The following is a 26,481-nucleotide window of genomic DNA, read 5'->3' as shown; positions in this document are numbered from 1 at the left end:
TTCCCCTCCGGGAAGGGCAGACTGAGAAGGGGTTTACAGGGAGGTGGCAGGTGGCTGGCATCAAGAACGGCAAGAGCAAAGAGAGACTTAGACGAGGCACACTTGTGAGAGACTTGGCCTGCTTCTTGGCAACCAGCAAGTTAAGTGCACGCCTCTAGGCATCTTTCCAACGTGGACCCAGCTCCCACTCACACCATCAGCCCGGGCTCAGGCCTCGGGGCCTCTCCCTCCTGTGCAGGGTCCACCCGCCAACCCAGCAACCCCAGAGACCCAGATGACGACCTACGTGAAGAAGGGGATGGGCTGCACCAACTTCAAGTCTGGCTCCTTCTCCCGCACGGTCAACGCTTGCCTCTTCTTCCGCAGCCCCAGGGCCTCCTCTACAATGGCCTTCGTCTCAGCTGCGCTCACTGACACATCATGGATTGACATGTCACTAAAACCATGTAAGACACAGAAATTATAATGTCACAAACTAGAGCCAAGGCTGAAATTTTACAGACAGGGATGCAGTTAAGTTAATATCCTTTAATCTGTATTCATTCTTCTTACAAATAAAATAACCCCTTGAGTCTGGCCTCTAAGGGCAGTAATTACCATTCTTAATACCCACATACACTAGAAGTGACTAATACCCTTTGTTCCTTCTACAATTCAAAATTGAGCAAAGGGTTTTCATATGTATTAACAATACGACAGTAATGTCAGAAAAGCCACAGAAAAATATAACCTTGCTCTCAATTATGTACAGAGAATTTTAAAAGAACTTTCCTATCCTGTCCTATCCAAAAAAGTCATCAGACCCCCCAAACTCACCAAAGTCCCTGGTATATCCAAACTAGAGAAAGGGTGGGTGGGGGCTTTGAGGCCTCAGGTGCCCTCACACAGACACACCTCCACCTGAGGTGGCCCAGCAATACCTGCCCTCCTGCCCAGGGTGTCCTGATGCCTCTCAGCAGGGCTCTACTACAAAGTCACTTGCTTATGGATTTATTTTTCCATTTTATCTCTCTCCAAAGACGGTTAACACCATCAGGATAGATATGAACAAGAAGTATAATCTCACAAGGGACAGACAGAGATAAATATCCATCACCAGCTGAGTTCCAAGGGCCAAGGACCAGAGGACAGAGGAGTTGGTTCATCTGGAGGGTTGGGGGAAGAAGACAGCCAGAGTTTGGAAAGCTAACCAAAGGTGACCTGTGAGCTGGAACACAAAGATGGAGCAATGGCACAACAGGTGGAGAGGCGGAAAGATGCCTTCCAGGTGAGGGCATGAGGGAGCCAGGGCACAGGGACAGGTCAGTGCACAACGGGGCCAGGCCTGGAATCTGTTGGGGACCCCAGGGCACTCTTCTCCCCCGGGAGGGAGAAGGGGGAAGCAAGGAGAAGAACCAAGGGGGTCAGACTGTAAAGGACCTCCTAGGTGATGTACTGAGCATGTGCTTTGTCCTAGAGGCAAGGCAGGGGTGGCACAGGGTCAAGGTCATTTCTGGGACACTGAACATGGGAATCACTGGGAGCAAAGCCCTACAAAGGGAAATGGTAAGAAGGCAAGGTGGACAGCAGGTTACTGCAAACATCCAGAGGACAGCTGGTGAATGCCAAGAGCCAGCAGGGCAGTAGGAAAGGAGGGCAGCAGAGAGCCAAGGAGGCACCACCATGATTAAGCATACAGGCAAGTAATAAGCAAGGGCAGGATCAAAGCCAGGTGAGGGAGTAGTGCGGGGAATGAAGTGCAGGGGCTCATCTGCCAGAAGGTCAGGACCTGAGAGAAGGCGGTGCACACGCCTCCTGATATCCACCAACCACACATTGTTGGGGGAGGAGGGGTGCAGAACCAGCATAGGAAGAGGCAGGACCCACCATTTAAGGAACATTCGGAGGGAGTCCTTCCGGAGACAAGGCTGTTCTTCAAAGATCTTTTCCTTGAGAACCAGTCCTTTGCTGTACCGGCAGTCCTTCTCCAAAGCTTTGCAGATGAAGTAGAGACATGCTGGCAGGGAAAGAAACAATACGACCTCTGAGCTTGCACCCCAAACCTCTGGCCTTCCCAGTTAACACCAAGAAAATGTCCCTACTCTGGAATGGAAGTAATGATGGTAAACAATAAGGAGATACCACTTTACCTAATTCAATCAGGAAAGATACTGAAAATACTATCACCCACAGTAGATGAGGCAAACCCAAATGCTGCTATGTGAGGACGGACTGTATGATGTTTCTGGAGAACCGGAGGCGTTACACACAAACCCTCGGCCCAACAATCCACCTCTGGGAACTACTGCAAACACGTAAAGGCCCACAGTGATTGGCTATTGGCTAACCGGAAGACAGCCTTCAAAAAAACCAGGAAACCACCCTGCCTCACCAGGGGAGCCTAGTTAAGGAAGGCTTCCCCAATCCACACACTGGGTTGCTGAGCGGCCGCCACACAGATGGTCGAGGGTGTGCTCACTGACCAGAGGAAAGGCCACAGGACAGCATGGGGAGAAGGCAGGAAACCAAACAGGCCACACGGTGTGACTCCATTTGTATACATAATACCAGCTTCTGTTCCTTCTGCTTATCTGTATTTTCCAATTTTCCTCCTTCTCTTTTTCTTTTCTTTAAACTCTTCTTACCAAAAACAGCTACTGCTTGTAATTAAATACATGTACACCATTCATGTCAATGAGCCTCCTCAAATCAATGATCTGGAAAGTCTGTGCCTTCTCCAGCTCCTCCAGGACTAGAGACAATAACAGGCAAAGCAACATAGAGAAAAAATGGGAGGGCGAGAAATCACAAAGCAGAGCTACGATGTGAACTAGGAAAGCCTTTAGCATTTGTAAGTGGGATTAGCCCAACAGACAGGACTGCCATGAGTCCCCAGCAGACTCGGTGCCCGCAGGCCTCACCTGTGAACACACAGGGAAATGGTACAGTGCAGCCAAGTGCCAGCTCTGCTTTTGCTGGGCACTTGGACCACTACCGTGCTCTGCTCAGCTTCAGGATCTGAGTGTGGATGGATTGCAAGACACTCCTATCAAGAATAACCAGACAAAGAAGGAGCCAGGACTAAGGAGGAAAGAAAGAGCAGAAGTAGAGATGTGGGCATGGGAGCTTTGAGAGACAGAAGGAAGTGGTGTCCTCCTAGAGTTCCATAGGAGGAGAAAACAGAGCCTGGTCACAAAGTTCCACAGGTACCACACTGCCCCCCTGCAAGGCACACGAAGGCTGTGCAATCTGTGAGCAGGAAGGGCCCGGGTAGTCCCAGCATAGCACAGAAAGCAGCTGACTGAAGAGCTGCTAGATAGCCCGCAGGCTCCTGCCCCACACAAACAAGAACATGGTCTCTCTGGGACCACAGACACCACAGACACCCAGAGAGAAAACCAAGGAGGCCCTGAGCATTTGACGATGCTGGCTCTCAGCAGGCATTCTGGCTGCAGTAAAGCTCACCGCTGTAGCTGCACTACACCACTGTTCCCACAGAGGGAAGGCCTAGGAAGTCCCAAGGGAACAAGAGGTGGTCAGCAGGCATCAACCCCAAGCACCCTGCCTCCTCATCTCAAGTGGATTAAGTGCCGCTGGGAGTTGATACCACATGCTGCTTTTACTTTGGGGTTTCAATGAGCATCAGGTCAATCAGGGCAGGGCTCTCCCAGACAGCACAGCCATTCAGTCCCCCAGGCCTGTTTTCCCCCAAGGACAACTTCTCTCACCATGAGAGAGGAGTGCAAAGAACTAAACCAGGTGGCTGGGGAAAAGGAAGGCAGAACACAAGACTGTCCACCTCAAGGTGGCACCCAAGCTTCTGGAAAAGCTTCCAAGAGGAGCTTAAACACCCTTGGAAGAAGAAGCTGTGAGGGTCCAAAGGTGCCCCACAAGGACTCACATTCTGCTAGTGGGGGGTGAAAACTGCGGCAACCGACAAAACAAGTGCTCTGTCCACCAGCGGATGCACACAAGAACATTCACAGCAGTGAATGCAAAACCTCAACTCTGGAAACGACCCAGTGTACAAGCACAGAATGGTCAAATTGTGTACACACATAACAGATGACAGGGCAATAAAAAGGCCCTAGCGACTGCCTGGGTGCGCTCATGGACAGGAAGACCACAGTCACAGGAGCCAGGCTGTGAAGGGTACATACCGCCATCTGATGCCACATAGAGGAGGCTTGACAACAAGCAGAGCTCATCTCTGGTGAGTGACAAAAGGGAGAAATCAAGATCACCTCTAGGGTGATAATGACTGGAATGGGACCCAAAGCAGCATGCCTTCTGGAGCTCTAGAAACAATCTGCATCTTGATTTGTTTTATGTATACACACTGTGCACTGTGTGTGTGTTCTACTTCAATTAAAGAGCTTTAAAAAGTGGTTGTGAAGAACCAGAGGTGGACAATCGTGAGCAGGGCCTAGTGCTTCTCAAAATAATCCATGCTATTTGTCGTTAAAAAAGGGAAGGGAAAGGGGCGCCTGGGTGGCTCAGTCAGTTAAGCATCTGACTTCGGCTCAGATCATGATCTCACAGTTTGTGGGTTCAAGCCCCGCATCGGGCTCTGTGCTGACAGCCCAGAGCCTGGAGCCTGCTTCAGATTCTGTGTCTCCCTCTCACTCTGCCCCTTCCTGGCTTGCACTCTGTTTGTCTCTCTCAAAAATAAATAAACACTTAAAAAAGGGGGCGGGGGGGAGCCTCTGCCAGTCAGTCTTCCAGGCTTAGAATGATGGCAAGTGCTCATCAGCATGTTTCTCCTAAAAAGAATAGCAGCTCAGCCACATACAGAGCACCTTCACACACCAGACCAGCCTGCAGCAAACACAGTCAGCTCACAGAGCCCTGGGCTCCCACTGCACTCAGCCCTGCTCTGAGCACTCCTGGAGAGCCTCTTTCCGCTCTGGCCTCAGAGGACACCCAGAGGATGCTAACTCCCAGAACACCTAATCAGTGCCTGCCTCAGGACCAGCCCATGCAAGGGACAGAGGTGTTCTCTGCAGAGCAGATGTCAAGGCTGGAGCAAAGGAGCTTAAGCAATTAGAGGGCAGACTGGGGCTCCATCTGGCAGAGACCTTCCCAGTAGCCCTGCTGCTCTGCAAAGGAAGAGACTGCCTCCAGGGACAGTGAGGTCCCAGCACCAGAAGGAGTCAAGCGGCAGCTGCTAGGCTCTCTGTCAGCAAGTTATAGAAAGAGGTTCTGGCACAGGATGGGACAATGCAAGGATGAAATGAGATAACCAAAGGAAAAACCACTCAGAGAACATGCCACCTATTACTACAATGCTCTTGATAAATCTCATTTGAGTAAGAAAGACACACGCAATAAAGCAGGAATGTAAAGTCATCTCCCTTTCCTGATAGTTAGGCAGAAAGCCCTTCAGTGTTAACCTGGCCTCCAACTTACCCAAGCTGTCCTCCCTCCTCTGTCCCAAAACCACAAGCACATGGGAGAAAGCCATCAAAGCCTGACTCACTTGTGTAATCACTGAGGGTGTACAGGACAGTGATGAGGTTGTCCAAGCAGGGCCAGTGGTCAGGATTGCACCGGAGCCCTTCCTCAAAAGCGTGGCGAGCCAGGGGGACCCGGATGAGCCTCAGGGCCACGTGTCCAATTTTATACCAGAGGTTGACATCCGTGGAGTCCAGCATGACTGCCTAGAAGGAGCACAAACAGAGTGTATTCACAGTCAGTCAGCTCTCTTGCTGAACAGGCACCCAGTGGTGATGGGAGGGACATAGCACTGGCCCAGCCACTCAATCTACCCAGAAAAAATGGCAAATACAAGGTACATGAATCAAATGATCAAATTCAGAACATTTTCTTGACATACTTTGTCTCTCTGAACATCTGTATTCCTTACATAACTGATAGATAAAAGAAGCGAAATTACCATTAAAATAGGTGATCTGTGGGGTATTTCTATTAGATTTAAAATTTTAATTTAAAAAAAAATTTTTTTTAACGTTTATTTATTTTTGAGACAGAGAGAGACAGAGCATGAACGGGGGAGGGGCAGAGAGAGAGGGAGACACAGAATCGGAAGCAGGCTCCAGGCTCTGAGCCATCAGCCCAGAGCCCGACACGGGGCTCGAACTCACGGACAGCGAGATCGTGACCTGAGCTGAAGTTGGACGCTTAACCAACTGAGCCACCCAGGCGCCCCATAAAATTTTTAATTTAATTTTAAATTGTGGGATCCTAGAAAGATTATAGGCTAGAGACAGACCTCAGTTTACATCCTTGTTTCTACACTGACTAGCAGAGTGATCCCGAGCCTCAGTCCCCTCATCACTAAAATGAAGATGAAGACACCTTCCTGCAAGATGGTGCAGAGTTAGCACATGCATGGAGAGCAGTTCGCATGGTGTAAAGCACATCAGGGGTACCCACCGAGACGGTGACGGTAACACAGAAATCATGGCGATACGGCAATGAGCAGGAGCAGGGTACCAGGGGGCAGGCTGTGCTCTCATAACTTGTGTATGTACCAATTCATTTAATTTTCATAAACACCCTCCTTCTTACTATGCCCACCATCCTGGTATGGACCTGGAGGCCCAGAGAGGGTACGCACACACACCTGAGTGGCAGAGGACGAACGCACACGCGGGCCCCTGCTCTCTCTGAACTCCCTGTTACCACCCGCCGATGAAGGTCTCAGGCACCACAGCTCAGCAATGCGCCACTACAAGTTCTTCTCTTTAGCCAATAAGACCACAACCTCACCCCCTCCACCGAGAGCTTTCAAAAACCCTGAGGGAGCTGAGCGCTGCCAAAACCACACCTCCAAGTAGAATTCCATGGCTGTCTCCAGGTCTTCTCGCTGGGCTGCCAGCTGGGCCAGGTTCTTATATGTGGAATATTTCAGCATCAGCCCAGGGTGCTTCAACCCTTCTTTCTCATCACCAGACGAAACTGCCTATAAACAAAAACAGAGACACCTAGAAGGGACACCTAGGCCTTGAAGCCTCGGCAGGCAGTCAGCAGGATACCTGACTTCCGGGCTGGTCTCTGCCACAGGCCCTTGGCCCAGTCCGGTGGCACCGTCCATTGGAAAATGAAAGCACTACGCTAGATGTTCTTGGGGGACCCCTCCAGCTCCAAGCAGACAGAGAAGAAAAGTCAGACCACCACAAGGCAGTTTGCAGATAGTCTGGGAACGAAAAGAGACAGGGGGAACCCTCCCTATCGCTACAGCCATGCCTGAAAGGTCAAGCCTGGAGCCCACAGCTCCCGCACATCACCAAGCCTGCAGAGGGGGAACAGGGCATGAGGAAGCCACCTAGGGGCAGCAGCAGGATCTGGAGGTGCCTAGGCAGCCAACTAACACATCTCTACACATTCCGCAGCAGGAAGACTATTGGATTAGGAGTCAGGAAGCTAAGCTCCCACCTCTGTAATCATCACATGACTGTGGATAAGTTACCTTAACTAAAAAGTTAGTGGCCCAAGGGCCTCTGATTTATAACAGTAAATCCTACCCTAAGTATCAAAAGTGCAAACGAGACAGGAGAACGTAAAGATTGTAAACGTGCTTTATATAGAAAGTTACTTCACTACAGCTTTTATGAAAACTCTTTGAAAATGCTACAACTTCTAAGACATCCCTGATGAGACAAACTACTGCTCTAACCATGGGACAAGGAGTAAAACATTTTCTAACAGAAAAACTCGGTGGCGCAAAGAAATTCTTTCCAGGGGCAGGTCCAAATCCCAGCCTTGTCCTGGGACAGGTCACCCCCACACATCATTCTTCATGGTCAGGACAGATAAGATCTGAGGACATGCACACTTTAGGACACACCCCTTGACTAATCCCAAGAAATCTACCCTAGTGTCTTAAGGAATTGCAACAAGAAGACTGAAAGGCTCAAATCAGGCTTCATTCACGATCTTCTCCTGTCGTCTGGCTTATGCTGCAGAAAGATTCCCAACGACAGGGTGACCAAGGCTGGACACCAGGTACCTTTGCCCTCCAGGTACAGAACTGTTCAAAAGCCCTTTTACAGAAGCTGTGTGAGTCCACCCTGGAGACTAGATAGTAAGTGGTACATCCAGACACAACAGAAGCTCTTGTCACTAACCTCTACTTAACCAGCTGGACTCAGCACCATTCTCCATCCTCCGTGACATGCAGGCTGATGCCATAGGAGACAAAGAGCTCGCCCCAACAAGCCTCCACCAGCATGTATACCAACTAAGCTGTCCGCTTCTTAGGATTCAGCTGTGTTCCATGACCTGTTTATGCCAAGTGTTTGTGCTACTATAACTACATAATTTAGTTTTTAGGTACACCAATGCCTGATGAATGTGAAAACAAACTTTTCTGTATATTTTCTGTACTTTTTGATTGTTTATGGTGACCACCTTTTACTTTTATAAGCCAGGGAGGAGAATGCTACAGCAGTCATTTAAGACTGAAATTGATATACAGAGAGATGGACACAGCTATGGCTACAAGGCCAACATCCGGCCAGCACCCTTCCGACTCGGTGCTGTGCTCACCTGCTCACACCTCTGAGGCCCACTCTTCTGTGGTCTGAGGGAAGATCCACTCCTGAAACATATCCAGTCCCTGGCCCATGGCTGAAGTTCGGTAAAGTAGAATAAAGTCATTTTCATCTCTGGGCCCTCACTCACTTTCTACTAAAGGGGGAGGTATGGATCGCAATTCCCATGGCCCTAATTCTAAGACGCTATAACCAGCACTAAAGAATCCTGACAAGCTATCCAATTAGGAACATGAACAGATACCTTGAGTAAGAGAAGGGATAGACTCCTCATACTGACAATTAGAACTTAGTTAGCATTTTGCCTCATTAGTGGTAGAAACTATCCAGGGGTAGGGACTTGAGACACAAGTGTTTGTCTTCCTAGAGGTATAGGAGACTGCTCAACTGAAGGACTGTGTTCTAGAAAATGTCCATGGACAGCGTCTGTCTGCTTCCTTATTGCATGTCTCTGTGTTTGGTGTTTGGCTACTTGAAAACAAAACCTTTCCTCCTAATGAAATATAATTCTTCTTAAATCAATTTTAAGTTGAGACTCATTTTCAAACCTCCAGGCAACATCTCCATGACCCAGTCAACTCAGGTTGAACTCACTCATCACTAGCATGGCCCCAAGGCTGGATCCAGGTCCTGCCCTGCCTATCCCTCTCTGCCCATACCCTGTGTCCTCAGCGTGCCTCTGTGTTGTTTTTCCAGCCCTTTCTCCAACTGTTTTTCAAATGCCCACAGAGCATCTACACAGGCTTTCTGAGCTCATGGGCTATCACCCAAACGGCATTTGCCAAAATGTGTTGCCCACAGGATCATTAAGTATCAGGAAACCATAGGTTCCAATCCTGGCTCTAATGCTTCACTAGTTGGATGGCTTTGAGCTATCAACACTTCACTAAGCCTCCATTTCCACAACTGTAAAACGGGGACAATAGCCCCCACCAACTTGGCAGAGATGTTGTAAAGAAAATGTAATAAAATAGCCGACAAAGAGTTCTTACTATGCACCAAAAACCACTCTAGATGCTTCACTGAATTCACTCAACCTTCAGGGAATTCACAGCAATCCAACGAGGCTGCCACTCTACAGGTGGGAAAGCTGAGGGGCAAAGAGGGGAGGTAACATGTCCAAGGTTGCCCAGCCAAGAAGTGGGAGGGCAGAGGGCAAGCCCGCCACCTGGTCTATGGTGCCTCACCTCTCGCAGCAGGCGCGCCTCCAGGAGTTCATGGTAGGCCTTGGCTGACTCCTCAAACCGGTCATGTTTCTGGAGGTCCAGGGCCTTGTGATACAAGGCAAAAGCCTCTGCTTCCTGGGAACCAAGATAAGAGATATTCTCACACAGTATAAAGGTTTGTCATTTTTTAAGCCAAAAGTGTGTGTAAGGGAGACTGCAGTCAAGGCCATGTTAACTGACAGCTATAACCTCTGTAGTGGAAACAATTCTAATACTCCAACCTCCCAGGAGCTCATTACTATGAGAAGAACCCCTCAGGAGTCCCCCAAGGAGACAGGAGCAACACAGGCTCAACTGAGTCTAAGCAATAGCAAAAAAACACTGGCCCAGGGACACAGGGTCACAGCAACAGCAAGGTTATAAACTCAGCTGGACCTTTCTGGGTGAAGCTGGGAGAGTGGCCTCACCAGCCATAATAACCCAGTGATTCCTAGAGAATAGATGGTTTCCATTGTTTTCTCCCTGCCACTCTGCCCTAGCCTCATCATTGCCCAGGGAGGGCGACAACCTCCTCCAGGACAGAGGGGGCACTGGGCAGGCTGGGCCCCACTGACATCCCTTGAGGACCAGGGATAGAGGACTAGCAGACTTTTGAAAGGGCTCCAGACTGCCTTGGTTTCTCCTGTGAAAGAGGAGGCACATGTTTATTCCAGGGAAACCCAAGGCAGGAAGAAGAAGCGAACCACTGCTATACTAAGGCAGGACACCGGTGGAGAGATGGATGGATGGATAGATGAATGGATGGATGGATGGATGGATGGGAGGATGGGAGGATGGGAGGATGGGAGGATGGGAGGATGGGAGGAAGGGAGGAAGGGAGGAAGGAAGGAAGGAAGGAAGGAAGGAAGGAAGGAAGGAAGGAAGGAAAGAGGCAGGCTGAAATGGAAGGAATGCCAGGCTTCATAGTAGAGAGGAAAGACCAAGAATCCAGAGAGCTGAAGTTGAACCTGGCCCCCGACCAACCCCAATCAAGGCAGCTCCCATCAAGGGCCTCCTCACATTGGAAAGTGAGGACAGTATACCAGGAAACCTCAAAGCACCATCTACCATTAATATGCTACCATCCCTTGGGTGCAATCCCTGAAGCGTGCACAAAGAATGGGTTGCATGGAAAGCTAGCCCCAGCTGGGGAAGCGGGCCCAGGAGCTGGACTGGTCCAAACACTGCTCATAGAATACAGAATTTCTCTTCAGTGTGACCATCTCTAAGTGAAGCAGGTTTAACATGAGATGGAGAACTAACTAGCTATCTTTCAAAATGGGATTTTCCTGTGAAATCCCATTAAGTCACTTGAATGCATTTAAAATGAGGTACCACCTACAGAAATGGAAAGCAAGGTCTACCTGCAGAGGAAGACCATGGATTACATACCTGGGCCTCCTTGGTCTGTGTTTTGTGGCTTTTAAAGCTTCCTTCATGATCATCCTCAACTGTAGAGCTGGCATTTAAGGCTGCAATTCGAATCTAAAAACAGGGATTTGAGGGAGGAAAAAAGTTGCTTTTGAGATGTCACTTGTCTCTTTAACAACCTACAATGAATACAACTCTGCTCTGGCACATAATCTTTTCTACCTCGAACAGCTATGGCCATCTCAGAATCTGAGTAATGAACAACAAATGATCATTGAGAAAAAAAAATAAGGACCAGAACATGTCTGGGGGACCATAACAATCTATCTGGGGAGCATGTCCTGGGTACTGTTCACTGCGTAAGGAACAGACTGGGGACACCCTAGCAATGGCCAGACACAATGGAAGACTCCAACAAAGCATGCTAACTTTGTACCTTTCTTGCAACTGTGATGAGGCCCTGCAAGCCACTCCAACAGAAGGTCAAATATCCTTACCCTCAAATGAGCCAAAAGCTCTCCCAGGAGGAAGGCTGCCCCATATTGAGTGTCACCTAGGAAAATGTCCCACATTCCCAGGAGCAAAATGACAAAATAACACTGATGCCGGGAAAATAGGCAAGCACCAATCCTTACCATACTCAGAGAGCTTCACTGCTGCCACCGAGCACCACTTCCCATCACTGGCAGGGGTTGTGCCAGTCCACAATCTCCTAGACAGGAAACAAGAGAGACTGAGAGAGGGCCCAGGAAGCACCAGCAACATCATAGCTCCGGGGGCCCACCACGAAGCAGTTCCCAAGTCCAGGGGCCTGACCAGCTCTAAGCACACAGGCTGGTGAGCGACTGCCTTGGGACAGCTGTGATGTCACCCAGGTCCCCAGGCCAGAGCTTCTCTCTAGCCAGATAAGACACCAGGCACAGGGGACACAGAAGAGTGAGACCAACTCCTGCCCCCCCAGGGCTCACTGCTCAGCAGAGACAACAGACCTATAAACGGTTATTTTTTTCAACAGTTGAATGAAACGAAGAGAAACCCAGGCAACGTCTAACAGTGGAAAACAATTCACTTGAAGTGATCAAGGATAGTGATCAGGAATGGACAGCACTGCAGTGAAGGGTGGCGAAACAAAGAGGCGGGGGGGGGGGGGGGGGTGGAATGGGGACACGTGCGGGTGCCAGTACAGCCCAGAGTGCAATCTTAGAGCAGAGATGGGGTGGATGATGAAAGGATACCATGCGGGGGGAACTAGGAGCTTTACCCTGTTGGCAACGGGAGCCACTGAGAGTTTCTAGGAAAACTAAATTTTAAAAATATAAACGAAAAAATATCAGAGCCAGTCTGAAGACCAGTTTTAGTAGACCAGTTTGAAGTCTGCAAAAAATGACAGGATTAGTGAGGATGTGAGAAATTAGAAGCTCATACATTACTGATAGGAAGGTAAAGTGGGCAGCCACTGTGGAAACCGGTCTGGTAGTTACTCAAAATGTTAAACATGGAGTTACCATATGACCCAGAAATTTCATTCCTAAGTATCTACCCGAGAGAAATGAAACACATGTCCACACCAAAACTTGCTCACAAATGTTCATAGCAGCATTATTCATAACAGCTTCAAGGTGGCAACCGCCCAAATGTCTGTCAACTGATGAGTGGATAAATAAAATGGATGGATATATAAAATGTGTTATGTTGATTATTCTTCAATCATAAAATAGACTAAAGTACTGAGAGCTGCTACAACATGAATCAACCTTGATGCTAAATGAAAGAAGCCAGTCACAAAAGGCCACATGTTGGGGCGCCTGGGTGGCGCAGTCGGTTAAGCGTCCGACTTCAGCCAGGTCACAATCTTGAGGTCCGTGAGTTCGAGCCCCGCGCAGGCTCTGGGCTGATGGCTCAGAGCCTGGAGCCTGTTTCTGATTCTGTGTCTCCCTCTCTCTCTGCCCCTCCCCCGTTCATGCTCTGTCTCTCTCTGTCCCAAAAATAAATAAACGTTGAAAAAAAAAAAATTAAAAAAAAAAAAAAAGGCCACATGTTGTCTGATTCCATTTGCATGCAATGTCTAGAACAGGCAAATCTACAGAAACAGAAAGTGGATAATGGGCAGCAGGAGAGGGGCAAATGGGGAGTAACTACTAATAGGTACAGGATTTCTTTCTAGGGGGATGAAAATGTTCTAAAATTGGTTATGGTGACAGTTACACAACTCTGTGAACACACTGAAAACTACTGACTTACATTCCTCACATAGGTGAACTACACGGTATGTGAATTACATGCTGTCATTAAACAAAGAGATGACAGGAACTTGGATGGGGCAGTGGTAGTGGACAGAAGGGACGCACTCCAGGAGGCAGGCTCACAGGACTCAGCACCGGGGAGTTTCTGGATAACACCAAGATAAACCTTCTGGAAGGTTTCTGGATAACACCAAGGGTTCTGGCCTGAGGGGCTGGGACAGAGGGCATCCCCCAACAAGCCAGATAGGGCCAAAAGAGGAATCAGAAAAAGTCCCATCTGAGATGCTGGCAGAAAGAAGGCCCTGGAAGGATCCAGCAGTGGGAGCGAGCCCAGGCATACAGACTGAATGCACGTTCCACCCCTAAAACTTAAAAGGACTGCTACTGTTGCCAACGGCACCACAGCAATGATTTGTAGTAGGGCTTCCACACTGGGTTCTGAGTTCTCCAAGGATTCTTACAAGAAAGGAAGTACAGTCTTTTCACCTACAAGGAAGATTCAAACATCCCCTAGGCTAACAGCTATTTTATCTCCTGGGTTCTATATTTAGGAAAAAAGAATGTTTCTACTAAGTCTGGAAATTGCTGCTTCACCATAAGCTATGCCATGTTAGACACTGTGACCACCACACAATACGGAAAAAAAAAAAAGAGAGAGAGAGAGACAGTAAAGTAGAAATTATATGATTAAAACTCTGCATCTAAACTATTATTTAAGGGACACCTGGTGGCTTAGTCGGTTAAGTGACTGACTCTTGATTTCAACTCAAGTCATGATCTCACAGTTTGTGAAATGGAACCCTGTAAGATTCTCTCTCCCCCTCTCTGCTCCTCCACTGCTTGTGCGCTCTCTCTCTCTCTTTCTCTCTCTCTCTCTCAAAATAAATAAAATCAACAACAAAACATACACACATAGAAAACAACACGCTTTGGCAAGAACGTAGAGAAATTAGAACCCTCGTGCACTGCTGTGGAAAACAGTATGGCAGTTCCTCAAAAATTTAAACCTAAGGTGACCTTATGCCTCAGCATTTCCACATCTGGGTCTATACCCAAAAGAACTGAAAGCAAGGGTAAACAATTATAAATTGGGGTAAAGAGTGCAGGGAGGGTGGTGCTGACACCTAACCATAGGCCCCCAACCAGCTCCCCACAGGGCAGGTGCTAGCTCCAGGTCACAGCAAGTCTTCCCAGACGCCACCTGAATCCCCATGCAGAAAAAAACGAGAGGAGGACCCAGAGATGACTGAGGGATCAGGTCTCTGTGTAGCAGCAGTGGGACCCACGTCCATAGGTGGGAGAACATCAGCCCAGGGCCGACCTACCCCTGAAAGAGGAGAGCTTGCCTGTTCTTGCTCAGCAGCACCTAGCAGGAAGGTACCTAACAACTACCGGGATTGTGCCAGATGGGCCGGTACCTTCCCCTGGGGCTTCTGTGTCCCCCAGGACCAGGACGAACTCAGGTTCCATTTCAGAGCTGACAGGAGACACCTCCTCAGGACAGAATGAATGAAAGATAACCAGCCAAGCTGGAGGGAAAACCATGTGCTCCAAGTCAAGAGAGAGGTTTCTGGTCCCACCTGCTGCGTAAGTCCCTGCCCACCCCTCTGCCCACCTGCCTCCATAAAGAAAGCCCCTAGACTCCCCTAGTGCTCCCTGGGTACTACAGTCAGGGCCAGGAAACCCTCGAGGAGCCCATGGTGCCAAAGAGAAAATAGAAACTTCAAGCTTCCTAATTGTTTTGAATTGCTAAAATCCATGCTAAAACTCAAGCCAATTGTCCCCGCTGGAAAGGGTTCCTGGGCTAACTTTAACATAATCTAAAAATACAGTACCTTCCACTCCTCTACCTCTATAGTCTATCCCAGACACTTATAAGGCACATTTGCATTATCTCACTTAAACTTAAAACAGCCTCTGGAAAGATTACTGGGCTTAGGGTCCTATTTTTCTTCTAGCACTGTGACTTCAGGCAGGTCAGCCAGTCCCTTATGCCTCAGTTTCCTATTCTGCAAAATGGGTATGATAATGCATATCTCATAAGGCTGGCAGTCGGGAGGGCTGGACACAGATACATACTGGAATTGAGGCATACTTGTAAGTGTTCATACAACATTTCAAGAGGAACCTAAAAAAGTGATCCTCACAAAGACTCATGCACATTAGTCCCAGGAGACCAGCATCCCCTCTGCCATAGCCCCTCAATTCCATCCGATCATTACCACTCTTCCTCAGCCCCCTCAATTCCCAGTAGCAAAATAAAGAATGAGTCAGAATACTGTACTCTAATACACATTGAGAGAACTGTGGAGACTCTGTAACACAGACTGTTTTACTTTACTTCTGCCAAAATAGTACATAGTAATTATTACCTTAAAACTGGCCTTGGATTTTTAAATATCAGTACATATAAGAATTTTTTACCTAAAACATAAAAATAAAGCTTTTCAAAACTGAAAATCTTATACTGATTTAATACAGCAAGAGTACGTTCTAAATTTCCTCTACACAGTCTCACCTCTGCACTGGAATTACCCAGTCTCTGGGTCTCTCCCACCTACCAGCCTATAAGCACCTGAATAGTCCTGTCTTTATCTTTTGTACCAACAGAGTACTCCATTAAGGAATGAGCAAGCAAATGAGTGGTATCTAGGCAGCTTGTCTGTTTTAGTAGAAGACATTTAATTTCTCAGTCAAATCTTTCTCAAAGACCAGCATCTGTCACTCACAGGATGCCCCCTTGTAGGGCAAGCCAAGTTGAGAAGCCACATAAAGGAATAGCTCACTGATGGCTTCGGTAACACTGTGAACTGTAACATTCCTAAGTAAAGAGAAGCATTCCCATCTCAACCCAAATGGGACTTCATCAAGGAGCTTCCCCTCTGATGTGGCCCCTACTGCACATGATCATCACACACTGTGTTCTCCATTTATGATTAAAAAAAAAAAAAAACTTTTAGAAAACGAGGAATGAAAGGAAACTTCCTCAATCTGACAAAAAGCATTTACCAAAAAAAGCTACAGCTAACATTATACTTAACCATAAGACTGAATGCTTTGCCCCCTAAGATAAGGAACAAGGCAAGGACATCCACTTTTATCACTCCTATTCAACAGTATACTAGAAATGCTAGCCACTATAATAAGGCAAGAAAAAGAAATAAAAACAAAAAGAGATAATTAAAAAGGAAGAAATGAAACTGTCCATATTCACAAATGATGTAATTGTCTACATAGAATATCCAAAAATATCTATAAAATAAAACACTAAGTTTTTTTTTTTAACGTTTATTTATTTTTGAGACAGAGAGAGACAGAGCATGAATGGGGGAGGGGCAGAGAGAGAGGGAGACACAGAATCCGAAGCAGGCTCCAGGCTCTGAGCCATCAGCCCAAAGTCCAACGTGGGGCTCGAACTCACGGACCGCAAGATCGTGACCTGAGTTGAAGTCAGACGCTTAACCAACTGAGCCACCCAGGTGCCACAAAAACCCTAAGTTTAATAAGTATCAAGTGGGTTTAGCAAAGCCACAGGGTAAAGGTCAACACCCACAAAGTGACTGTATTTCTATACGTTAGCAACAAACAAATGGAGATCAAAATAGAAAAAAAAAAATGTCACAACAGTTGCAAAAAAATAAATAGGTACAAATCTAAAAAAATATATATGGGGCTCCTGGCTGGCTCAGTAGGTTAAGCATCTGACTCTGGATTTTAGCTCAGGTCATGATCTCATGGATCTCCCTCTCTTTCTCCCCCTCCCCTACTCGCTCACATGCACACACATGCACATTCTCTCTAAAATAAAATATGCTATGGAATTAAAAAAATATACACCAAATAACATAGCAACCAACTCTCTGCAACAAAAACCACAGGAGATGCTAGGACACATAAATAAAAATGCACTAATAATAAGAAATTTGGCTCACCACTCTCAGTATGAGACAGGCCAAATGGAGAAAAAAAAAAATAAGTTAAGGAGATAGAAGATCTAAACGACAAAACAATTACAGAACCTACAGATGTATATCACTCTATACCCAGCAAACATGGACTACACATTCTCCAGTGCTCACAGCATGTTCACAGACTTCTCTGAAGTCACAGAGAAAACATCTTTATAAAGTACAATTAAATCTTAAAATATCTCTGATCACAATAAATTAAAACTGGAACTTAATAATACTACAACCACCACCATGAACAACAACCAAAGACAGATCCTTCTATCTAAAAATTTAAGAACCTCCACAACTTTTGGATGAAAGGAAATGCAATTAAAATTGGAGAAATTTTAATGAAATACTAACAATAAAAACACAAATACTCATATATGTGAAAACACAATAAAATCATCTAAGGACAGGGGGGGAATCGTATTATTATCTCCAAAGAAGAGAAAGCCTTTAACAAAATTCAACACCCCTGATGATAAAAAGCACTCAAGAAAATAAAAATTGAAGGATACTTTGTTATATACATTAGTCCTAAAACCAAAATCTTATTTAATGGAGAAACACTAAAGGCATTTCCATTAATATCAGGAACAAAGTAAGGATGCCCATTATGTCTGCTACTATCCACCACTGTACATAGTTTATTAGCATTGCCATAAGAAAAGGGAAACCATTTAGAGGTATAAAAATGGGTAAAGAAGAAGTAAAACAATCTTTAATTTCAGACAATATAATAAAATACCTGGAAAACCCCAACACCAACGATAAAACTTAATAATAAAAGAACTCAATGAAGTAGCATGATAGAAAATTAACATACAAAAATCAGTAGTGTTCACATAAAAAATAAACAGAAGACATTATGATAGAGAAAAATCCTGTTTACAGTAACAAGATGATTAAATATTTAGAAATTAAGTTAACAAGAAATGTGCAACCTATGCAAGGAAAATCTTAAAACACTACCAAAAGACACTAAAGTTGAACAAATGGAATGACAACCTAAGACATTCTTAGACAGAACTCAATATTATAAAGATGTCAGTTCTCCCTAAGTTTATAAAATCAATGCAATACAAATAAAAGTATCAACAAGATACTAGACAAGTTGACATATAGACAAGTTTTCATATAGAAAAACAAGCATGTAAGACAGCTAGGAAAACAGTGAAGAAGAAGAGCTACAAGAGGGGGATAAGCCCTACCATTAAAGAATACTGTATAAAGCCTTAGTACTTAAAAGAGTAGTACTGATACATGCATGATACAGAGATCATGCCCAAACTCAAGTACATATGAAAATTTTAAATATGGCAAAGGTGGGGGCACCTGGGCAGCTCAGTTGGCTGAGTGTCCAACTCTTGATTTTGGCTGAGGTCATGGTCTCAGGGTTCTTGAGATCGAGCCCAGCATCAGATCAGACTCTGCACTAACAGCACAGAGCCTGCTTGAGATTCTCTCTCTTCTTCTCTCTCTGCCCCTCCCCCCCACATGCGGGCCCACGTGCACACACACACACACACACACACTCTCTCTCTCTCTCTCTCTCTCACAAAATAAATAAATAAACATTAAAAAAATAAAATAAAAATAAAATATGAGAGGGGCACCTAGTTGGCTAAATCAGTCAAGCATCTGACTCTTTTGATTTTGGCTCAGGTCATGATCTCACAGTTGGTGAGAATGGGCTCCAGGGTCAGGCTCTGCACTGCCAGTGCAGAGCCTGTTTGGGTTTCTCTCTCCCTCTCTCTCTCTCTCTCCCCTCCACCTGCTCTCTCTCTCTCACAATAAACATTTAAAAATAATGATAAAGGGTGCCTGGGTGGCTCAGTCAGTTAAGTGTCCGACTTCAGCTCAGGTCATGATCTCACCAGTTGTGACTTTGAGACCCTCCCACATCCAACTCTGTGCTGACAGCTCAGAGCCTGGAGCCTGCTTCAGACTCTGTGTTTCCCTCTCTCTGCCCCTCTGCCACTCACACTCTGTCTCTGTCTCTCTCTCAAAAATAAAAATACACATTAAAAAATTTTTAATAATAAAATAAAATATAGCAAAGGTAGTATCTCAAATCCCTGGGGTCAAAATGAACTCTGTAGTAAGACTTGCTCGGAAAAATTGGTAACCATTTGGAAAAGGATAAAATTAGATCCTTACCTCACCCCATATACATAAATAAACTCCAAATGGATTAGGGATCTAAATGAAAACCAAAGGAACCATACAAATACTAGAAGAAAATATGGATGAGTCCCTCTTTAACTTTGTATATGGAAAGGCTTTCTCACCATGATTTAAAATCCAAAGGCAGTGAAAAAAAGATTAATATATTTAACTACATAAAAATGGTTTTAAATTTTGGGGTGCCTGGGTGGTCAGTCGATTAAGCGTCAGACTTCGGTTCAAGTCATGATCTCCTGGTTCATGAGTTCTAGCCCCACATAGGGCTCTCTGCTGTCAGCACAAAGCCCACTTCAGATCCTCTGTCCCCCCTCTCTGCCCCTCCCCCACTCGCACTCGGTCTATCTCTCTCTCTCTCAAAAATAAATAAACATTTAAAAAAATTAAAAAAAAAAAAGATTTGTGGTTATCAGAGGTAGGGGAGGGAAGTGGAGAGAATTGGATGAATGCGGCCAAAAGGTACAAACTTCCAGTTATAAGTAAGTACTAGGGATAACTATAGTTAACACTGCTGTATGGTATATTTTGAAAGTTAAGAGAGTAAATTCTAAGAGTTCTTATCACAAGGGAAAAACATTTTTTCTTTTTTTTTTTTTGTATCTATATGAGATGAGATGATGGATGTTAAAACTTATTATGGTAATCATTTCACAATACATATAGGCCAAGTCATTATGCTATATACCTTAAACCTGAATAGTGCTATATGTCAATTATACTTCAATAAAATTAAATAATTTTTTAATTAGAAAAAAAAATTTTAATCAGAAAAAAGAAGTCATAAGTCAACTGATAAACTGGAAATATTTGCAACATATACTGTAGACAAATACATAAAGAGCTCTTAAAAACTTAATAGACACAGCATTATTCACAATAGTCAAAAGGTACAAGCAACCAAGTAAGTGCCCACTCATAGATGAATGGAGAAACAAAATGTGATATATAAATACAATGCAGTATTATTCAGCCTTAAAAAGGAAGGACATTCTGACACATGCTACCACACGGATGAACCGTGAAGACATTATGCTTAGTGAAATAAGCGAGCACAAAATGACAGTGTATGATTCCACTTTCGTGAGGTACCTAAAGCAGTCAAATTCATAGAGACAGAAAGTAATATGGTGGTTGCCAGGGGCTGGGGGAGGGGAGGAACAGGGAGTGTTTAACAGGTACAGGGTTTTAATTTCAGAAGATGGAAAAAAGTTCTGGAGGTGGATGGTGGTAATGGTTGCATAACAGTGTTGATGTCTTAATGTCATCAAACTGTATACTTAAAAATACTTCAAAAATTAAATTTCACATTAAGTACGTTATACAATAAGCAAAGAAAAAAAACTAGAAAAATAGGGAAAATAAGTAAACAATCAACAAAAACAGACATTCAACTGGCTATCAAACATATGAAAAAATGCTCACACCCACTTATAATTAGAGAAATGCAAATTAAAACAACACTGAGACACTATGTCTATCATACTGTCACTATCACTGGCAAAAATTAAAATTAATGGGAAAAAAAGCAGGAAGGGAAACAAACCACAAGAGACTCTTAATGATAGAGAACTGAGGGTTGATAGCGGGGGGCGGGGGGGGGGGCGGCGGTGGTATTAAAAAGGGCACTTGGAGTGCCTGCATGGCTCAGTCAGTTAAGCGTCCAACTCCAGCTCAGGTCATGATCTCAGGGTTGGTGAGTTTGAGGCCCGCGTCGGGCTCTGTGCTGACACCTTAGTGCCTGAAGCCTGCTTCAGATTGTGCCTCCTTCTCTCTCTGTCCCTTCCCAGTTTGTGCTCTGTCTTTCTCTCTCTCTCTCTAAAGTAAATAAACATTAAAAAATTTTAAAAATAAAAAGGGCACCTGTTGTGATAAGCACTGGATGTTGTATGTAAGTGATGAATCATTTAATTCTACTCCTGAAACCAATATTGCACTGTATGTTAACTAACTAAAATTTAAAGTCATTAAATTAAAGTTAACAAATTTTAATTGTTGGAGAGGTTGTCAGGAAACAGGCATTATTTTCATACACTGTTGATGGGAATGCCAACTAGCACAACCACTCTCGAGGGGAATTTGACAAGAGCTAACAAAACTACAAATGCCCTGACGTTTCAATCCAACAACTCCACTTCTAGGAATCAATCTTGAAGATGTACCTCCAATAATATGAAATACATACACACGGGGTTATTCATTCCAGCATTGTTTGTAATTTCAAGAGACTGGAAACAACCTAAATGACTACAGACAGTGTAGTGGATGAATAAACTATGGTACATCCACACAATGAAGTAATATGTAGCTGTAAAAATTAATGAGGAAATGTTTATAGAGCATTATTCATAATAACCAAAAATAGAAATAACCCAAATGTCCATCAACTGACAAATGGATAAATAAAAAGTAATGAACACTGACAACAGGATGAACCATGAAAACATTATGCTAAGTGAAAGAAGCCAGTCACAGACCACATCTCCACATCTTGCATGATCCCATTAATAAGAAATATCCAGGAAAGGCAAATCTATATAGACAGAAAGTATTTGTGACCACCTCAACATAGGGGGGAGACAGTGAGAAGTTTTCTAACAGGTACAGGGTTTCTTTTTGGGGTGACAAAATGCTCTAAAATTGATTGTGGTGATGCTCACACAACTCTATGAATATTAAAAACCACTGAATTGTATGTAAAGTTTATCTCAATAAATAGGCAAATTTTATCTCAATAAAACTTTTTAAAAATGAATAAGATCTCTATGAACACACACAGGAGGATTTTCAAGACATTGTTAAGTGACAAAAGGAAACACAATTATCTTTAGCATGCCACCTTTCATATATAAAAGAAGAGGAGCTAAGAAATTACATGACCATCTATTCATTTGTGCAAAAGAAAGGATAATCCAGACACCAAAGAGATCAGTTAGCTGCAGGGGATAAGTGGGAAAGGGGTGAAAGGTGGAGGAGAACAGGGACAAGGTGGCAGGAGCGGGAGAGTGAGTGACACTTTCCAGAGTATACCTTTGTTACAGTTCTTTCTTACTCTTAGAAGCACAGTCATGTTTCCCACTCGAAAAATAATTAAAACCAACTAAGTTCCAGGGGGAACCCAAAATGTAATATAAACATTAACAATGAACCTACTGCATTACAAATTACATAACCACACTGAAGGGCATAACAAAGAATTACGATTCCAGAATAGGGGTAGAGAGTACACAAGATAAGCCTGGAACAGGGGCGCTTGGGTGGCTCAGCTGGTTAAGTGGGTTAAGCAACCAACTCTTGATTTAGACTCAGGTCATGATCTCGCAGTTCATGATCCAAGCCCTGTGTAAGGCTCTGCGCTGAAAGTGCAGAGCCTGCTTGGGATTCTCCCTCTCCCTCTCTCTACCCCTCCCCTGTGCTCATGCTCTGTCTCTCTCTCTGCCTCAAAATAAATAAACAAACATGAAAAAGAAATTAAAAAAAAAAGATAAGCCTGGAACATCTTGTGGTGCCAGAAAATAAGTAAATCCTCCAAAAAAATGGTGAGGATCCATTGACACAGATGCTTACTAACTAGAAAGAGAAAGATAGTAACTTTATAGTATAGAAACCTAGCAGATACCAATTAAACCAAGCAATCAAGACAAACATCACCAGTAATAAGACCTATCAGCATCTTGAACTCCTTGATATGACACACTGAGGACAACACAATGTTTGTATCATTCTGGCCAAAAATGCATGGCCTCACTCCAATCACGAGAAAATATGAGACAAATCCAAGTTGAAGGATATTAGACAAAATAACTGATCAGTACTCTTGAAAAATGTCAAGACCAAGAAAGACAAGACTAAGTAATTAAGGATGAAGGAGCAATTACTAAATGCAATGAGAAGTTAGATAGGATCACAGAATGAAAAATAGAACATTGTGCAAAACTGGTGATATTCAAACTAGGTTAATGGCTGAGTTAATAAAACTGCACCAATATTAGTTTCCTGTTCTTGATAGTTCCATCATGATTATGTAAGATGTGAATATTAGGGAAAGGAGGGTGATGGACAGAAGGAAACTCTGTATTATTGTTGCAACTCTTCTCTAAACCTAAAATTAGTTTAAAATAAACAATATAAAAAGAAATAGCCATTTGAGATTATGTATTCATCATCTGTAAGGACTGTGAGGATGGGGACCATGTCTGTATTGTTCACCACAAACCCCAGAAACCCACTAGCAGGAGGAAAAAAAAAAGCAGCTACTGAATAAAGAAAGAAAATATCTATTCATTTCTCAGCCTCCCAGCCCAGCAATCATATTATCCCAGAATAGCACATTCAGGAGTTTAACCTCACAAATTTCCAAACTCTTTAGGCTATGGTTTCCACAACCTTAAGAACACATAAAGAACAGCACACTTTGAGTACCTCGGCACCCTGACCCAGTTAGTGATAAGCAGTGGTGTTTCCTGACACGCTCTGGTCTGGGAGTCAGGAGGCCTAGGTCTTGGGCCACATTGTGGCACTACCTGGCTGTGGCATAAGAGGCCCCTCGCTGGGTCCCACTTTCCTCTACCCTAGGAGGCTTTCGCCTACTGTGTTCATACAGCCCAGGAGCAAAGAATGGTTTTGACATTTTTAAATGGATGAAAAAATTTGTGACACATGAAAATTATATAAAAATTACATAAAATTCAAATTTCAGTGTCCATAAATAAGGTTTTATTGGAATACTGCCACTGGTGTACCTATTGTCTCTGCATGTATCCACTACACAATGCCAGAACTGAGCTGGGGTGCCTGGGTGGCTCAGTCCATTGAGCATTAAGCATCGACTTCAGCTCAGGTCATGTCTGGTCATGATCTCACAGTTCGTGAGTTCGAGCCCCACATTGGGCTCTGTGCTGACAGCTCAGAGCCTGGAGCCTCCTTCAGATTCTGTGTCTCCCTCTCCCTCTGCACGCCACCCCCAGGCCCCCGGCCGGCGCACCCGCTCTCTCGCTCTCCCTCAAAAATAAATAAACATTAAAAAAAAAAAATTAAAAAACAAAAACAATGCCAGAACTAAGTAGACAGAGCAGGCCTCCTATGCTAAGCCTAAAATACTATTATAATTATGTTTATTACATTCACAACATACTATGATATAATTACATGTTAATATTATAAATATTATTACACTTACAACTGGAATTTGCCAACCTCTGAAGGAAGTCTTTGACCCAGAGGTCCATAGTAACACAGGCCCCAAAGAGTTAAGTGGCTCCAAAGTCACTTGTGCAAGACACCTGAGAGTGTCAATAGACTCTATCTAGCCAAGGTCCTCCTCCTCCTCCTGGGAGGCAGTGCAGTCAAGATATTCAGTCTGGCTGGCTCAGTCGGTAGAGCATGCAGCTCTTGATCTCGGGGTTGAAAGTTCCAGCCCCATATTGGGTGTCGAGATTACTAAAAAATAAAATCTTAAAAAAAAAAAAAAATGTTTTTGTCTAGACTTCGTCTGACCCACTAGTTAGCTAGCTGATTCTGAACAAGTCCCTTCCCCTCGCCTCGGTCTCAGTTTCCACCCGTGTAAATGGCGCTAATAACAGCACTCACCTCGCAGGGCTGCTGTGAAGGTGAAGAGAAAGGACGTCAGTAGAGGGTTAGCACTGGGCTCAGCACCCGGCGGACATAAAATCAATGGTGGCTCCTGCTGCTGTCACTGAAAACCACTCCCGATGCTGGAGCCCCGTCCTAGGCACCCAAGGATGGCGACCATGGCCCTGAAGAGGCCCACGAGACAGCCTGGAGGCCGGGCCTCACCGCTCCCTCTCTCTGGCCTCGGTTTCCCCGACTGTGCCACTCAGACTACCAGAGGCGCCCCCTGCGTCGACACCAGCCTCGGCCCGTCCGCCCGCCGCCCCTCAAGCTCGGGCCCCCGCTGCTGCCGCTGGTTCGGCAGAGCAGCACCCCCACCAGAGGGTTGCCCCCAAACCTGCAGTCCTGGAACTCACCAGGCGTCTCCACGGCAACGGCCTGCCTGCCGCGACCCCCGAGCCGGCTGGCCGCCCGCCTGACAATAAGGCGCGTTCCCATTGGCTCCGTTGCCGGCTCCGTTAGCCAATCAGTGAGGGCGCACGCGCTGCTCGCCCGCCGCGCAGGCTCTCATGGACCCTGCGGGCTGCAAACAGCCTAGCGCGGGAGTGTAAACCTTCCAGGTCCTTGCTTTTTGGTACTCGAACTATTGTGGACTCGGAGCGCCAGCTTGCAGTCGGACTCCACGCCCCATCGCTTGTAATATTTGGGAAGCGCCGAGTTCGGTGCCCGGCCCTGAGCAGTAGCTAAATGACGACGGGCCGTGTTATCGTTTGTTACAACCTGACACAGGTACTCTGAAGGCAATGTAAACTTGGGGAACACTTGGAACCAGGGGAGGAGGGTTCTCCTTTCTACTACCCTGTGCCTCATCTTTTTCAGAAAAGAATTTGAAGCCCAAAAGGCACAGATACAATCAACTATGAAACAAAGGAAAAACAAAAACAAAAATCACAAAAAATCAAGGCCGGGTAGACGAACGGTCTATCCAGGGAGTGACAGAATTCCAAAGTCTAAAGGAGGATTCGCATTGAAAGTTTCCTGAAAACGGCCTTGGGCTGAGAGAGGTTAAATTCTTGGGAGCGAAGCTTTTTTGAGAAAGGCTTCACAGCCTTTCCAGCCTTTCTTGATTCCAGCAACCATGATTTAAACAGGAATGAAGGTTATGGCTTTCTCTTTGACCTTACATAAAGATGGTAACATCATGGTGAAGAATTCAAAGCGCCAGTTCAGAACAATAAAGCCTTAGTGATACCCGGGAGTTTCAAAAAGAATTGAGTCACAAACCTTGACTTTGCCTTGGAGGGAGGGGCAGTGGACAGAGGCATAAACAGACGGTTTCAAAGTTTCATGGATAACACCCATCCTTGGATGCAGCTCTCATACCTGAGTTGTATCTTGAAATAGCTCTTGAAACAGTTGAAAAAAGATGGGAGAGTGGTCCCATAGAGAGCTATGTGGCAAG

At 45.2% G+C, this 26,481-nt stretch overlaps 1 protein-coding gene across 6 annotated transcripts in view; it reads right to left on the bottom strand.

Moving 5' to 3' along the window:
• Positions 1-25,514, bottom strand: part of CABIN1 (calcineurin binding protein 1) — a 152,873-nt gene extending 127,359 nt beyond the window's left edge. For 3 of the 6 annotated variants that reach the window (XM_027044097.2, XM_053205910.1, XM_053205911.1), the window contains exons 1-8: positions 25,436-25,514; positions 11,707-11,783; positions 11,093-11,185; positions 9,683-9,796; positions 6,770-6,904; positions 5,459-5,639; positions 1,867-1,996; positions 287-436 (exon numbers count right to left, since the gene is read on the bottom strand). In XM_027044097.2, coding sequence (XP_026899898.2) covers positions 287-436; positions 1,867-1,996; positions 5,459-5,639; positions 6,770-6,904; positions 9,683-9,796; positions 11,093-11,185; positions 11,707-11,709 — 806 coding nt within the window. In that variant the 5' untranslated portion in view covers positions 11,710-11,783; positions 25,436-25,514. Of the gene's footprint in view, positions 1-286; positions 437-1,866; positions 1,997-5,458; positions 5,640-6,769; positions 6,905-9,682; positions 9,797-11,092; positions 11,186-11,706; positions 11,786-13,318; positions 13,435-24,627; positions 24,978-25,037; positions 25,370-25,435 lie in introns of those variants that run through there. The other 3 variants (XM_027044096.2, XM_053205909.1, XM_053205908.1) reach the window with 3 other exon arrangements.
• Between the last annotated feature and the right edge of the window lie 967 nt (positions 25,515-26,481).

Source organism: Acinonyx jubatus, chromosome D3 (assembly GCF_027475565.1).
Source record: "Acinonyx jubatus isolate Ajub_Pintada_27869175 chromosome D3, VMU_Ajub_asm_v1.0, whole genome shotgun sequence".
NCBI lineage: Eukaryota > Metazoa > Chordata > Mammalia > Carnivora > Felidae > Acinonyx > Acinonyx jubatus.
This window is presented reverse-complemented; position numbering and strand designations above follow the sequence as displayed.